This window comes from Erithacus rubecula (assembly GCF_903797595.1).
Source record: "Erithacus rubecula genome assembly, chromosome: 4".
Taxonomy (NCBI): Eukaryota; Metazoa; Chordata; class Aves; order Passeriformes; family Muscicapidae; genus Erithacus; species Erithacus rubecula.
In genome coordinates this window covers 50,221,244-50,238,024 of record NC_136686.1, presented here as the reverse complement: position 1 = coordinate 50,238,024, position 16,781 = coordinate 50,221,244, and the positions used below count along the sequence as shown (strand labels likewise).

Below are 16,781 nucleotides of genomic sequence, written 5' to 3'. Positions count from 1 at the left end.
AACGTTGTCCCCACTCAGCAAATACAGAACAACACACGAGTGCCAGAAAGCGATGAACCACGCTGGGCCCGAGCTGCGGGAGGCAGCTGCAGCCTTGTGATAGTCTTTTCAAACAGATTTACCAAGAGTACTCTCTTTCCCCTCTCAATTAATGTTTTAATAAAGGATTAGAAAAATAAATATCAAAATGCAACATTAACGTGATCCAAATACTGTAAATTATATTGAACAAAGGCAGGGAAAAGGGAAAGAGCTGAGCTATTTCTCAGAAAACGCTTTTTCATTGAAAAAGCTGAGTTAAAAAAAAAAAAAAAAAAAAAAAAAAAAGGAAGGGAAGAGGCGTTTTTAGGGCAGAGAATGGCAAAATCTCCTGTCAGGAAATTAATCTCCTGTCAGTAAAAATGCTGAAGCTAAAGTTTGGCCACTGGCCAGTTTCCAATTTAAATACCTTTTTGGACTTCAAACCGCTTAAAGAAATTCTAAACTGAAACAGATCATCTTCATGTTCTTCAGCTCCTGTTTGTGAAAAATCATTCACATAGCGCTTTTGTTTGTTTTAAAAAGAGATTTTAATTTCAAAATGTTCAAGATGGATATCATTTCCCCTCCAGCAATATCTGAAAACCAAAACAAATGAGAAGGGAAGCACTGTGAGTAATTAAAAAAGACAACTGCAAAGACAGATTTATTTATTCCACATGTTATAAAGTTGAAACCAGTAGAAACCCCAGTATAAACATAATTTGAAGTGTCTGAAATCAGAAAGTCAAATTATTGAACTCACAATAACAAAAAAGTGCTCTTGAAAATGATCCCTAAATCATACCTGGAATACTAGAAAATAAGGCATATAATGGCTATTGCCTTGGGATGCTTGTTTAATTTTAAGAATTTACATGTTGTGGCCTTAGGCCACTACTAAGTCTTTGGAGATTGGGAGTTCTTATTTTTTATACAGACAATTTATGCTTGAAAAGAGGGCAGAGTGAAGTCCTCATATTTTCCTTTTCTTCTTTGTAAAATGATTCTGAAGTGCAATCAATTACTTGAAATCTCCTCTTTCACTGAAAAGAACAGCAATAAGAAAACCAGTTATTAATTAAGCTCACAATTCCTGACCCCAACAAGAGTATTTTTACTGAAACTAGACCCCTGATATTGGGCATTTCTTCTGAAAGAGAAAATAGTATTTTCTTTTAGAGATGTCCACCTTTATAACTGCCTTTTTTTTGTTGAAGAACAGAAGTCATTCAGAAAAAAAACATTTCTAGACAAGTACGCTTGAAAATATACATACCTGCCTGGCCTGATTCTTATACAAATGCAGTGCCTGATCTTCAGCTCTTTGTGACTGCACTTGCAGCATGACTAATCATTACTGAGTTACTTGTGGACAAGTTAAACATATAAAAGTATCACCTGGTTTGGCACTATATTCAGAAAACACATTAGCAATCATAGACAGGGTACATCTTCTTGCCCACTCTTTAAGCATGTATTTTGTTGATTTCATTCCAAAATTTTGGAGTAACAGTATTGTAAGTCCCAAAGGTACAGTTGTTATGCTATGAAACTTGGTGCTTTCCAGCTCAACTGTAACTAGAAGCATTCAGATCAGTCTGCTCCAAATGACTTTAAATGTCCCAGTGACTTACAGGACCCAGCTGTATTTATAGATCATCTTTTCAGAAACTTATTGTGTCTAAGAGTTAAAGATAAAATTAGACAACTTACCTGAACACTGAAGCATTTTCCATTCCTGCTGAAATTGGTCTCTTAATGCTTTAATTCTATTTACTTTTTCTTGGGTAGGAGGTACATAGATTCCAAAGGAAGGTGTAGAAGCACCCACCAACACTTTGGCTACATTTTGCATTAAACTTATCTCTGTGTCCTAATTAGGAAGAAAAATACCCCTGTGAACCAAGCTGTGTTTGTTTCAGCGATACATTAAATATTTTAAAACAAGCTTTTGTAATTTAATTACTAAAACTACTAACAAGAATGAACAACCTTCCATTTTCAAATAAAAATATGTTCAATTGAGGTTTTTTCTGAATAACAAATTATTTTTATCTGTTGTAAAAGTTGTTTCTTTCAAATGGAGAAAGAATCTCACTTTTCCTTTTATGACTGGGTTAAAGACAGAAAATATTATGAGGTTAATGGGAGCATGTAGCTTGCTTACTTCATGCATCATTTATTTTCTATGAGTAGAAAATAGTAATATATTTTGCTTATTCAAGAAATTTACTCTTTTAGACTTCTCACAGTCTAAATCAGTATTATTTCCTTGTAGAAATTGTATTCGAAATGTTGATGCTATATGAAGATTGTATTTGAAGACTGTAACACTATTTTGTTTTTAAGAGATAGAAGCATTTTTTTAAAGTATTCTAAAAAGCCATGCACATGCATTAGAAAACCATGATCCTCTTATGGAGCTGCCTGATGAGTATCAACATAAAAGTATCAAAAATTTTTTTTAAACATGTATGCCTAATACTGTTTTATTGTTCAAGTTTAAATTTCAGAATATCAGTAATTATCTCCATTTCATACTCCTAATTAGTAGTGTGCAAATACATTATTTATGGATACTACATATCAGTGTACAAATTATTTTAGCTTAGACAATTTATGTATCAGCATTGTAAATTAAAACAAATAACATTTGAGAAAACTACAGAATAAATTATGTCAAGATCCACTTAATTGGCAGCTTAATGAATAGCATGGAATTAATTGGGTACTTGATGGGGGAGCAGATTAGAATAAGCATATATTAACAATTTTTTGTTGTTTCTCATTGAAGAAGGCACATAAGTGATCAAAAGTTTACTGTTTCATAGATGACACAGAGAAACTGCATTATTCACAACCACAGGATGCTGGAGAGCACAAGAGTGTAAACTGAGTTCTTTATGTGATTAGACAAATTCATGGAAGATACACTGACACTGATCACTGCTCTGGATACAGAATCCAACTCCTAAATTTAGGTATCCTTCATGTGGTAGCATATGGAAAAAGTTAGCCTAGGATAAGTCCCTGTTTTTTTAATTTTCTTTCCCACGCTCTCTACCTGAAAGACAAAGCTGGGGTACTCTGGTTATGTGCCCTTCTGATGTATGTTCTGCAGGCTGGAAGTCATGTGTGACAAAGTACAGTACCAGGGAGAGGAGAGGAAATTCAGTGGTCTGTTATGAACAGGGCAGTGGGCTGCTTTCAATCACATTTGATGGAAAGAGGCCAGATGATTTAACAGACTCGAAGTGCCTCTGTTCAGGACACAACTGAGCTGTGGATCCCAGATAGAAATGGAAGTTGTGGCAAACTTATGTCCACAGACATAACCACGGGTTTGTGTTCATGCCTCGCTGTGCAGGCTGCAACAGCTGCCTACAGCTCAGTGTGCAACTGTGCCTTGCCTTGGTCTCAGGACAGAAAGAAACCTGGGCAGTTGGTGCAGTGAACTCACAAAGGGGTACCAAAGACAGGGAAAATACAGCCAGTATTTTCTGCTGTGCAGCTTGAAGCAGTTCATACCAATGTCTCTGCCAGACACTTTGAAAAGTACCATGGCTTAGCACCACTTCTTACCTCAATCACAGCAAAAATTCGAGATTCAGCTAATCCTTGTAGTAAAGCAACAAGCAGAGAAATCCCACTTATTCCAAGGTTCCTGTTTGGTCCAACAGCTATTACTGTTAAGTTTGGTTGGTAACTATATGCTACAGGAAGAATGAATCCAAGTACAGCAGAAAAGAAATCATTTCCTTCAGCATCCTTTAACAACAACAACAACAAATTAGCACAAATATAAAGCCCCAAATTCCTAGATATAAAACAAAACAGAAAAGTGATGCTCAAAAAGCTTTTGATTGTCCTAGGAAACAGGATATCGATCTATTTTCCAGCAATTTTTATATTAAACATGCAGGATTATTCATCTTTTCCTTACTGTCTTTACAGTGTCACTCTGCCCTGATGAAGATGGCCTGCAGTAACTACAGAAGGTTTCCTCAAACCTATGCATTCTAATACACTCTAAAGCTCTGTGAAAGAGTAGTAACCTGGCAAGGGCAAGAAAAGCAAAAATTTTCAAAGGTCCAAAGTGGAGTAAGGGGTGCAATTCTTAATGAAATTTTATACATTTCTAAATACATTCTATTATTTCTGTTCAAATTTTTTTTCTCCTACGCTATTTCCAGAAAGTGAATCTTACCTCTTTCCAGTTTAGAGAAATACAGTGTTTGCAACTGGTCTTTCCAGGCTGTTCTTTCTCACAGATGTTTATGATAAGCATTTTTCTGTAAATAAAAACCCCACTTGAGTATTTAACCAATTATTTCCCAATGGGATAAAAATGGGATATTTTCTTTCATCCTTCTTTAAATACTAATTTGTAATACAGGAGCAAATAATTATTTGCATTCCAAAATGTAAACAATTAAAACTGAAATCCTTTTTATGGTATTTTTAAAAAGATGATTGAAGACTATTGGAAAATTACTTTTAAAGAAAAGAGGAGGTGGAAAAAAATTATATATAAGAAGACTTTCAATAAGAAGCTCTGCATTAGCAATATGTGCCTCCTGCAGTGACAGGGGAGATAGGACCTATTTAATTAATAATTGCCTTATTTATTACATTGTCTTTTCAATAACAATCTAAATTTCAATTAATACAGAAGGATTATACTTTAAAACTACCACCAAATGCATGAAATAGCATTTAGGACAATAATTTATCTTTGAAAATGCATTTGGGGATGTTTTGTATTATGTCTCAAGCTAAACTTAATAAATGTCAACTCATGACTGATTCCTTAGTACAGATTTCATCACATATATAGAAAGCCCTTGGGACTGAACCCCTTAATGTAGCAGGAGACCTCACCCATCTTCTGTGTTTGGTATCATCTGCATGTCTCCAACAAACACACAAAGCACTCTGCAGGAAACAAATTTACATACATTTACAAGTTGGGTTTTTTTCAGTTAATGTGATTTGTGTAGAAGTTTGCATGTAGATTAGAAGCATTAAAAAGGATGTATATTGAATTTGGTCCTTTAAAAGTAGAAATAAAACATATTTATGACAGCTCAAGGGAACCCCATTTATTTCATTAAATACTGGGGAAAAAAACAAAAATCAGTAAATTGTCCCCAGGCCAAAACCAACTGAAATCTGACAAAGAAAATGTAGGCTAGCATGGCCATCACCTTACAATTTTTTTGCCTTTGGAAAGGCAAAAGGTGGTTTCTGGCGGATACACTGCTGCCCAGATTACATGTTGAAAATGTTGTGTGTGTGGGCATGCTATTTGCTCTAAAATCAAGGTTTCACAGGTAACTTGCCATGTTGGTCACACTTAGGATTTGATTTCAACACATTGTCAAAGGGCTCTAAATGCAAAACATACAAATTCACCTTTGAAATCCCAAACGAACAGAATGTCTTAGTGCAACGGCAGCTGAAAGAGCAGCTGTGGGTGATACTGCAATTCCATTACACACCTACAAAATACATTTTTCATTCAGAAGCAATGCAGACCATGTCATTTTTTAAGTGTAACAGCTGTATTAATTAATTTTCTACAAAAGGCCATATTGATTATTGTCCCATAACTGCACTTTTATTTCAAAAGTATGGTGCTATACCAGAAGGCAACTGTAAAAATAGCTTTTCCAGGGGAAGCCCATGTTTATTGGGTCTCTAGATAATCTGCAAACTGTACAGAAAAATACACCCTTTGAAAAGGAGGTTGTTCCTGAATATTCTGACTCTTCCTTTAACCAGGCAAACTATTCTTTTCTGGAAAATACAATTGCTGTATTACTCAGCCAACCCTTCAGTGTTGTGTGTGCTTTGAATTAGACATAAAAGCTAAGCAAAAAGATCTACTTCCCCTGCTCATTCCTCCTCTTTGTCAGCACAAAAAGTTAACTTACATCTGCAACTCATTAAAAGTTCTACTTCTTTTTGCCAGTAACCATTTTAAAAAATCTATTTATAGGCTCTCCTGGAGTTGTGTGCAGTTTGCAATGTTGTCAGAAATTTATTCCTAGGATTTTCAGATGTCACTTCCAAGAGCAAGATGTTTTAGAAGAAAGAGGCCGTTGTGGTAGTTACTCTTCCTTGCAGTCCTGGTGCCTTAAAGAGAGCTTTTCACTCGAAGTGAGTGAAAGTGACTTATTATAATGCAATATTTTTAACTTGTTCTCAGTTCTTCTTCTATGCTCATCCAAGCTTTTTACACATAAATATAAAGATGCACCCTCTAAGCCTGCCCTCTCTTCAGTCCTGACCCTGCAAGAATCAAAACACTGAACTAGAATTAATTACTCTGTTCAGAATCACAGAGCTGTTGAAAACACCACTATAGTATGTGTGTGCATGCATATATAAGTCAAAAATTACTGTGTAAACTTTGAACATTGAGACAGGAAAAGTACTGACATTTCTTCAGGTTTCTTGCTGTTGCTTACTTGTGCTTGATACAGCAATTTATGCTCCCCTTAACTCTGGAAGATTTAATGCCTGGCTCCCTGTAAGTCTGAGAGCAATGAGAAGTTTCTTAGAGACTCATACTCTGTGACTACCTACAGAAAGTCTGGACAATAAGTTGCCCAAAGATGATTAGAAAGATGAATTTGGGTTAACAGCTATCCCTAAATAGTCATTTTTCATCTTGCATGCTCACTCATAGCTAAACACATTCTTGCTGAGATTAGTAGATTTCAGAGATAAATAATAACTAGTATCTGGACAACAATATAGTAGAAGGAAAAAAAATCAGAGGAATTCAAATCCACCCCTACCCCCAAGACCAAGGCAATATATTTTTACCTCCTTCTTAAGTATTTTATCTAGGATCACAAACATACTGCCAAGAGAGAGCAAAGTTTTGTCCTCTTTCACAAGGTCTGCATAAAAGCCACTGTAAAATAAACCATATGAAGAAGAATTAGGTTAGAGGCAATATCTTTGAAGAGGACACTGATAAAGTGCTTTGCAGTTAGTATTAATGGGGTACATTTGTATAGGTGCTACACATTGATTCTCAGAAACCTGCTCTAGCAAGAAGATGACAACACCGGTGCCTGACAGTCTTCAGCTCCCTAAACCTGTCTCCATTCTGCACTGGAAAGAAAATAAAAATGTCTGATCATATTTGGGAAACACAGTTCTGTCAAAATTAGATGAAGAAAAGACAAAACACTGAGTTTCTCAAATTGGAACAGTTTGGTATTTTTTCCAGCTAAAAGTGTGTATAGAGTTTTAAGACAGCTTTCTACAAAATCTCTTTCTAAATTAATACATTCACATTAGCTGTCCTATCTCTATTGAAAGAGTTACAGAGAAAAAGTATTCTTATTATTTCTTTAAAGGATTTCAGACTATGAGTGCTATACAACACAAATGTCCTTATTTATAAAGGAAGAAATTCTGGCTGTAACTGAGTAGACGAAGGCCAAAAAGAGACCATGGCAGACACAGAGCTAGATGACAGTCTGTACAGAGACTCTCATCCTCTGTGGAAAATAAAATAAATAGGACCAACCTGACAAGAGCTTTTATTTCAGTTTTATCCATTTCCTTCACCAGCTGAACATGTTCAGAGAGAAAATATTCTGAACCTTCCCAACCAGTTGTTGCTGTTTTGATGGGAGGCACTGGAAACAGAATATTTTTCATGTGCAATTCCAAAAACCTGTCTACTTTGACAGTGTCATTACTGTTGTTAGTTATCTTAGATTCATGTTCTGTGGAGGGATTTGTATTAGTTGTCTTTAACAAGTGTGATTTGGTGCTCAAATTTTGTAAAAATGACGTATCTAGAGAAAAAGAGAAGTTTCACAGGTATTAGTTTCTAAGCAATGTGTTAATACTTGGATATATTTATTCACAAAATAAATACATCTGTATTCATAGCATGCATATTTACTCCTGTGCACTAACTACAATGTTTCCTGACATAGATGTTATTTTTTCAGTGCTACTACATTTGCTTTAATCTAGTGAAATTGTATAAAAACTTATGCTAATACTTCTGACACAGAAAAAAGCATCCTCAAAAAAAGATATCAAAGTGCTACTTTTTGATATTATGTTTGCCAGCTTCAGAAAGTTCTTTTCAGACCAGCTGAAGACATGACCTCGAATGAAGCCTCTCTGCTTCATCAGTCACTTGATGAATAACTGTTTGTTCAATTAGTTTAATCCCCTGGTATTAATTTTAATAATTTTTAATTTCTGTATAAATCCATTTATCAATAGCATTTGCTTGAATGAAGAGAAACTACCTTCAAAAGCCAACCATTTCCAGTAGGGTTTATGTGCTGCTCTCACATTTTGAATAGATTCAACGGCACTAAAAAATAAATCAGATTAATAGTATCAGCAATAATGAAAATCATAAGAGGAATCATAACTTATCTTAACAAAAAAAAAAAAAAAAAAGCAAAACCAAAAAATCCAACTGAAAATAAACAAACTTTGGTCTCTTAAAAGGATGCAAAACAGAATGACAATCAATGGGTACATTGCTTGAAAAAATTAGAGTCAAAAAAGAAAAGAACACATACAGCATGTACACACATTTACACATTGAGTGAAATCCCAACCCTGCTGTTGGAGGAAGCACACCTGTATGAGTTTAGGGAAAATTACTCTTGTCTGTCAATGTCTTGCCAAGAGATTTTATCTACACAATGCAAAGATTTAATTAGACTGACTCAAAATCAAGACACTCTGTTCAGGAACTAAGTAAATCACATACCCTCCTATTCTTTGTGTAGAAGTCTCCTTTTTATTATCTCTGGTATTTGCAGCACTATGGGAAAACAGCCCCATTGCTGTTTGTATCATACAAACATAATTCAGGTTGCATTAAATCCAGAAGAAATTCCATGTACTTGCAGATTATTTGTAAGGTGTTCAGGAGCTGGACTGATACATTGGATAAGTATGTAATCAACTCTCTATGACATAGGATGATAGCAATCTGAAATACCACAGCTGGTAGAGAAGAAAATGAGGACACAGGGGGTTTATGGGATGTGCTAGGAGCAAAATAACCAGTTTTGTTCCATCAGTTTACCTAATGCAACCCAGCCCACATATATCCACACTTCCATGACTGATCCAAGCTCTGAGTTTTATCTAACACAGCCAACTGGAAGGTGTTGCCACTAAAGTGCATGAGGAGCATTTCTGGTAGAAAGAGAACAGGACAGCTACTGAGCTGGGAGAAAGATGGAGGACAGAACATGGAGATGTGGAGGAGGTAGTGCAGACAGGTAGAGAGAGACACTCTTTAGATGTGGGACTGATTCAGGCCCAAGGTTCAGAATGCTTTACTAGGTCAGATTCCACTACTGTACAAACACAGTCTTAGTGTCTCTAAAAAGCAGTTAGACTTGAAATTTAATTATCTTGGTATGGATACAGCTCTACATGGTGAAGTGCTTTTGCACCCCAGGCCTCAATGCTCCAAATTCCAGAAACACAGGTACTCATCAAGCCTAGCTCTGCATAGCATCAACTCTCACTGATGAGAGAAAGGTTTGCCCAAACTATTGCTGTACTACAGTGATTGAAATGGCTCTGGGATCTGAAGCACTAATTCTTGCAGTTGCATACATTCCCAAATACTGGCTGTAGTTAGCTGGTATTACCTTGATTACAGTAGGATTACCTAAGCCCTGAGAAAGATGGATTTCTATAACAAGGATAACAAGGTCTAAGGATAAAATGGCTTATGCTATAATATCTCACAACTTGAAATAATTTCAGAAACAAACATATATAAAACTGTACCTTGGATGACTATTTAAAAATGCAAGTTATCCAAAGTAGAAAACAATATATTATAAACTACCATATTCAAACCTTACTTCAGCAAAATGTTCAAAGCATGCATGTTTTTAGTCTCTTCAAAAAACACTTTAGTTGTTCTAAAATTCTTTATATGCTTACCTTAGACAAGGTGCCATTTCTCCAGTTACTTGAGGTACAGGATCTCCAAGCAAAGTTTTTACAGTCATGCACACTGATTCACCCAATGATTTCAAGTGGTATCCACCCTAAAAAGTATTTTGTGTCAAGGATAAAAAGTATTTTGTATAAGGGACAAGTACTTTTAATATCTCTCTGAATTTCAGAGAGATGTTAAATCAGATCCTTTTGAAATATACCTGTATTTACAGAAACAGAAGATGATATGCAAGTATATCCAAGTCAATGATTTTTCAATATGAAAACAGTAAGTTAGTGGCCACCTGCTAAACTTCACTGGCATCTCATGACTGAACTCATTTTGTCATAGTTCAAGTAAATTCAGAAATCAGTTATTTCTTTGCCATAAAAACACATTTCTTCTCCATTCCCATCTGCAACAAGCCATCTTCAACAATCCTTGAGAAGGATTCTTTAGAAAGCAAATGCTATCACTGTCCTCTAAAATGACTGTACAAGGGAAATCTCCCACAGCCTGACACATTTAAGATGTGACTGCCTAAGAGTTTGGCAAAATTTGGAAAGCAAGATGGATTAAGGACTGTTAGGTGACATGCAGGAAGCCACCTGTAACCTATGGAGCAGTCACACTGCCTGTGGTAGGAGTGAATGCTTATTTGCACTTCAGCTAATAGACAAAATTATCTATAATAAACTGCTAGAGAGAAAGATCATGGAAGAAAGGTCATGCAAAACAAGAGGTCAAGTGGATCAATTAATACACAGTTCAGTCTTGAAGACCTTGTTGGCAGCAATATTTCCATGTACTTGAAAAGCCATTATTTTTCTAACATGCAGTAGAAATAAGGAGTTGAAGTCTAGATTTCAAAAGGAGAAAAAATTTAAGTGTTTAAAAAAAGAATATAAAAAAGAGCTTCTAAAGAGCCTGCATACAGTCATTAAGTCAAAAAGAGGGAATTTTCTAAGTGCTCCATTACTAAGTAACAGTATATTTAGGTTAAAGGCTTTACAAAGTCTCCTGGAATAAGATACATTTGTAAAAACACTGGTAATACAGCCTATTCACTAAATACATTTTAGTAAGTTTGGGATTGTCAAGAGCAGTAGACTAATCACTATTCACAAGAACTGAGCAGATTTGTGGAAGATATGTTTTTTGAATGATGAGTATATGGCTCCTTTGTTTTAAAACTCTGAAGTGTAAGAGTGCTATCAAATCTTAGCCATTTTTGCATTCCTGGTACTCGAAAGATAAAGTTAGGAAGCAAAACTTCTTAACAAAATAATTTATTTTTTATTTGCCCTAAAAGGCTCTAATACAAAGACCTTTCTCCTGGGAGTACATTTCAAAAGTCTTTACCTCTAGGATGACACACAGCTTTCCATTAGCTAATTGCATCAGGAAATGGGTAAGGTGGGCAAAAACCTCAGGAGTGGCATTCATCTGACCCTAAACCAAAGAAAAAATTTAGAGATGACACCTTCATTCAAAAACACTGGTAAGAAACCCAAACAAATAATCTGAAATACTCAAATCTGAAATGGAATACTAGAACACTTGCCTCTCATTATATCAAAGAGAAGGCTGAATCAACTGCATTTAAGGAAAGTGAAAAAATACAACACAGTAATTACACATATGGGATAATCTGTCTTTATATGTCTTGTTGTAATGTTAATGAACTTGGGTCAGCCTAAAGACTCAAGCATGTATTTTTATCTTGATCAAAGTGAATTTCACTTAGCAATCACAAGGTATGAAAACAGCAGGAATATATTCCTAATAGAGTCATGACTGACAACACAAGGACCACAGGTTACTTACTTCAGGGTCACCAATTCCAGAATCGTATCCAGAGGAGACAATAACCAGTTCAGGATCAAACTGTTATAAAAGAGAGACAGCTGTAGCACATATTTATGTCCTCTTTTCAATTTTGTATAGGATTTCAAATGTACCATGATCAGCTGTTATTTCAATTAGACTATGAACATAAATAAGGATTCTCCTTGAATACATTACCCTTTTACACTATTTTTGTTTCTGCTAGAGAAGTTGCAGATGATTATGTTGAATATTTAAAAGCTAAAATTCCATAAATACTATTCAGTTCATCAGGGCAACAGCATACTAGCAGAATAAATTTATTAAATGTGCTACTGGCAATTACTGCATCTCTGTAAAATATTCTATGGTTCCTTCTTAAGAAACACTTAGAAAGTACTCTGGCAGTAAAAAATTACCTCAAAAGCCGTTGGAAGCAACACATGGAAAAATGCAGCAAGATAATCTGAATTTCCCATCCCAACCTGAAAAATATGAGAAAAAATATGAGAGGTCATGTTTTCCAGTTAGAATGACAAATTTTCTAAGGTTCTTCAGGCCTTTAGGGAAAGATAGGAAAAGAGGAGGGAATCATATGAAGTACAGTAAAACCCCCTCTATTTAAGTAAAGTGCATAAATATCCACCATTTTTAATCTTACTGAGCTTCAGTTCTCTGGTAAACAAGGATAGATGTAACAGTCTCCTGAAACACTTTTTGATTTGATGACTAGGCAAGATATTCAAGTAAAAATGAGTGTGCAAATTTTTATCTGCCTTTTATTTTTCAAACATTATCACATTCTGAGCCACATTTTTCCAGCAGACATTCTCGTGACAGGAAGGATATACATTGTGTAATTTGTCAAGCAAGTGAAGCAGCACACTTACTCAGGAAGTGTTACATAAAGGATAAGATACAAAGTTATTGCACTTGCTTAGTTGTGCTGTAAATAATATTTACCTTATTCCAAGGCAAATTTATGTTAAAACCTTTTGCTTTTCCCAGACCCACAGCATCATAATCAGATTCTTTGAGTGATGGCCAGAATTCCTGATGTTCATAGCGATGCCAAGAAAAGTACAAAACACTGAAAATAAAAAAAAATAAAAATCAAATTTGACAAAAAGATTGTGAAAATGACTTTATATCCTGAATCTGGTGACTCCATTGCCTGAAAGCAAGTAAAGAAAACTATTCTATTCTTTCTATTTAGTTCTCTCAAAGCATTTAGTCTGTGAAAATTGGTACAGTAAGTCCTATGCCAAAATTAACGTAAAAATTCTTATGCTAAAAATGTCTTGTAAGCATGCACTCCATACAGACCAAACACAAGGAATTTTCAGAACAGCAGACTTGTTTCTAGAACCTACTTATGTTGCTTTTCAAAAAAAAAAAATATAAAGCTCATGTATTTTATCTAACTACTACTTGAAGACTTTAACTGGGAGACTCATGAACAGAGAACTGATGTACTACCTGAGTAGTAACACACCAAGGTAATCATATTGCTTATTTTAACTATTTTATCTGCTATTTTTTAAAGTAGCACAGATTTACATTTTATTTGGATTTAGATACTTCCTTCCATTTTATAACAAATGAAAAACAGAGAGACTAAAATAGCAAGGTGAATGTTTTACAAGATTCTAGTTTTAGAAGTTTAAGAAATCTTATTCTCTGCAAAGGCAATCTTTAAACAGCTGTATTTAAAAAGAAAAAAAAATCCACCAAACCTTGGATCTTCTTCAAATATATATTGGGTTCCTTGCCCATGGTGCACATCCCAGTCAACAATTAGGATTCTGTACAGATCAGTAAAAGAAAACACTCAGAGGAAGAGCCACAGCATCTTAATTTAGAGAAGGTATAAATGAAAAATGTTTTTCTGAACCAAAAGGAACATTACACCCAGAAAGCTCTAGACATTAATCTAAACTAATACAATGTCAACCTCTTGTTGACCTATGAAAAGCTTTTCTAGAGTCAACCATGCACTTACCTCTTCAGACCATATTTCAGTTTTGCATATTCTGCTGCAATAGCAACGTTGTTGAACAAACAGAACCCGTTAGCTGCATTTCTCTGGCTGTGGTGACCTGGAGGTCTGAACCAAAATTTTATAAGTTATTCATAACAAAGGAAATTGTGCTAAGTGAAAACTTCCTCACGTATTTTCTGACCTGACTAGCGCCATTCCATTGCGCACTCTTCCTGACATCACAGCGTCCACCAGCTGCAAAGTGGCTCCTACTGCCAGCCTGGCACAGCGGTAAGTGCTCTGAGAAAGAGAAACTCCTCAGCTTGAGCAAGGCACACATGACATGCTTTAGCATCCAAACAGCAAACTGTCTTGACATAATTCTACCCCACTGAAGCTACAGGAAGACAGCTGAAACAGAACTTCACAACCCAGGTTCCAATGTGTTTTCCCCTATGATTGCCAGTGATCACCATAATCTTTATAAGGAGGTTCTCTGTGGAGCAGTTAACAAATGTGAGATGGATGTATTGAGTGGAATAACATGGCACCTTTAAAAATAAGGAATGAAACTCTACAGAAACATAACATAAAAGACTTCATCTCCATTTCATGGCACAACATTTAAGAACAATTGTCAACAAAATGTGATTTGCAGGCCACAAATGGTCTACAGTAACATTATGTGACAAAAATACAGCTAAAATTTGAGTAGTGCATTATACTGGTGTGATACAATTACAAAATAGATGACAGGACACTTGAGCAATTTAAATTACAGCATTATACTAAACTAGAAACAGATAATGACAATATAATAAATAAATGTGAGACAACATCAGTAGCAAAAATTGTATTTTTAATCTTCTCCTTATTAGAAAAATGCCATTCAGGTGCAGTAACAGCAATAGTTGTAACTTCCAATAGAGGAAGCAGTTTAATTTACATACCGGATGAAAGAAAAAAGCATCATAATTCTCAGAGACCCTTTTCAGCTCCTCCTCATCCATTGTCTGAGTGCTTTTTGCCACTTCCAAGTGCTCTAAACTGCAGGGGAGAGATTAACACAAAATTTAAGCAAGCAAGCAACTATATTTTTAGAAGTTTGCTTGTATTCCTATGTATAAATCAGCATTCATTGCTTAAGACCCCACAAGTGAAAATGTAAATTTAGTGGAATAGCAGGTTCATAATCCAGCACCTATGCAATACTTAACATTGTGACACATTTTCCATTGAAATTAATGGAAGCCATTGAATTTTGGAACACTCTTTTGAAAGGGATCAAAATATAATCTGGAGATAGGAGATCTTTGTTTAATTGAATTAATCTGAATGAAAGATAAGTTTCAGACCTGTGAACCAGCAGGATCTCCTCCTCGCTTCCTTCTCTGGCAGGCACATGAACACATCTTTCCACAAGATGGTAACTTCTAAGCTGCTCATAGGAGGATGAAAGTCTTTCTGGCACTTCAATATCACAAATGGGGCTAAAAGTAAGCAAAAATTATATTTCCAGAATACTACACCAACACAGGTTACTAATATACTAATATAATACAATACAATATACTTTAACTATTTTCTGTTTTGGAACTGAGTCAGAAGTTGATTCTCAAATATGTAAGCAAAAACGAATCTTAAAAAAACCCCAAACAATCAATACAATAGCATCATTTTTTTGTTTCCTCTCTCACTGGTAAAAAGTTGCAATGCTTAACTACAGACACGGGAATGTTGCAATTAAAAGCTGGAGGTTACAATGAAAGTGAACAGAGGAGAAGCAGGTTTGGGAGAGAAGAAAACAATGGGTTGTTACTCTGAGCACTGCAAAGGAACTCCTCTAGTTTATGCAAATTTGAGTAATATACCAATTTCTAACTGACTGTAATTGATATGTTTCAGCTGAGTGAGTATATCTACATACTTTTCCAAGGTCAGTGATACTTTAGCTTTATAAACATTTTGATTAGCTTAAAACACATTATTTAGGGGGCTATTCAAATGCCTCATCCTAACACCTCTTTTAACAAGAGGCCTCCCAGACAGGATGCCTGCAGCTTCTCAAATCCAGTTTTGGACAATCATTACAGTATCTAGATACAAAATGTGAATAAAATAGTTTTTTTCCTCCTAAAGGAAAGACTATCTATTTACACAGAAAAGACAGGAAGTATCACCAGATACTCCCTATTGCATTTACAAAAAATGCATTTATTTTGGCACTGCTCTCACGAGTCCTAATAAGAAGCTATTAATAAAAATAAGCAGTGACTTACTCACTCCAAAGCAGTTTGTGAGTGGTCATCTCCTCATCATAAATCAGCGCTGTTCCTGAAGCCATTGCTGCAACTGAGCAGAACGAAAACCCCAAGACACGTATTTCACATCAGAAGTAAACTTAAACCAATTACTATTACACTAGATAGTGATAATGTAAGTACAGAATGTACCTGCATGAGTTTTGTACTTTAGACTTTGTACTTACAGACGAAACCAAAGAAAAATATTAAGGACTTTAAAACATCAAGGACTTTAAAAACATCAGGTTCTGACAGAACTGCACCGACCGAGCTGGGTGCGGGCAGTCAGATTCTCACCGACCGAGTGCCCGAGCGCTGGGCGCTGCCGCTCCGGCCGCGGCTGCCGCGGCTCCGCAGGCCCGGCCGGGCCGCCGCTCCCTCACACACACTCACCTGCGGCCAGGCCGAGCAGCGCGGAGAAACTGACCTACAAAGCCACAAAGCACGGACAACAGGATGTCATACACCACGCGCAGAACAGTCACAGCGATCTGTTTGGTTTACAACTTTATCGGTCTTTCAAAAACCCCAGATAGACACCGAAGAAAGAGAAGGCGACGGGCAGACAGCGGATGCGAGCGCACCGCCGGCCGCGGGGCCGCGGACCCTGAGCTCCGGGCAGGCTCCGCTCCGCCGCTCGCCCCCGCCCCGCCTGGCAGCCCCGGCACAGCCTGCAGGCCCGGCA

General features: G+C 36.1%; 1 protein-coding gene across 3 annotated transcripts; it reads right to left on the bottom strand.

The window, feature by feature from the left end:
* Positions 1–655: 655 nt before the first annotated feature.
* Positions 656–16,635, bottom strand: HDAC10 (histone deacetylase 10). 3 transcript variants are annotated; one of them, XM_079303075.1, is made up of 21 exons: positions 16,491–16,635; positions 16,073–16,148; positions 15,149–15,283; positions 14,744–14,840; positions 13,996–14,093; positions 13,815–13,919; positions 13,549–13,617; positions 12,776–12,902; positions 12,232–12,297; positions 11,813–11,872; positions 11,348–11,437; positions 9,988–10,094; positions 8,313–8,380; positions 7,571–7,844; positions 6,856–6,946; positions 5,437–5,522; positions 4,903–4,956; positions 4,229–4,313; positions 3,604–3,789; positions 1,735–1,894; positions 656–1,064 (listed from the first exon to the last, which is right to left on the bottom strand). In XM_079303075.1, the coding sequence occupies exons 2-21, from the start codon at positions 16,135–16,137 to the stop codon at positions 1,039–1,041; spliced, it is 2,049 nt and encodes a 682-aa protein (XP_079159201.1). In that variant the 5' UTR covers positions 16,138–16,148; positions 16,491–16,635; the 3' UTR covers positions 656–1,038. The 3 variants fall into 3 exon arrangements, with proteins under 3 accessions (XP_079159201.1, XP_079159202.1, XP_079159203.1); XM_079303076.1 differs by having other exon boundaries at positions 16,073–16,142; positions 16,491–16,623; XM_079303077.1 differs by lacking the exon at positions 16,491–16,635 and having other exon boundaries at positions 14,740–14,840; positions 16,073–16,142.
* Positions 16,636–16,781: the final 146 nt, after the last annotated feature.

Excerpts from the sequence above, each read along its gene's own strand:
- HDAC10 (XM_079303075.1), bottom strand. The coding sequence starts at position 16,137 with ATGGCTTCAGGAACAGCGCTGATTTATGATGAGGAGATGACCACTCAC. Across the intron at positions 13,618-13,814 it reads CTGAAATATGGTCTGAAGAG|AATCCTAATTGTTGACTGGG; the intron begins GTAAGTGCATGG and ends TGATCTGTACAG. Across the intron at positions 6,947-7,570 it reads GAAATAAAAGCTCTTGTCAG|TGGCTTTTATGCAGACCTTG; the intron begins GTTGGTCCTATT and ends TTTATTTTACAG.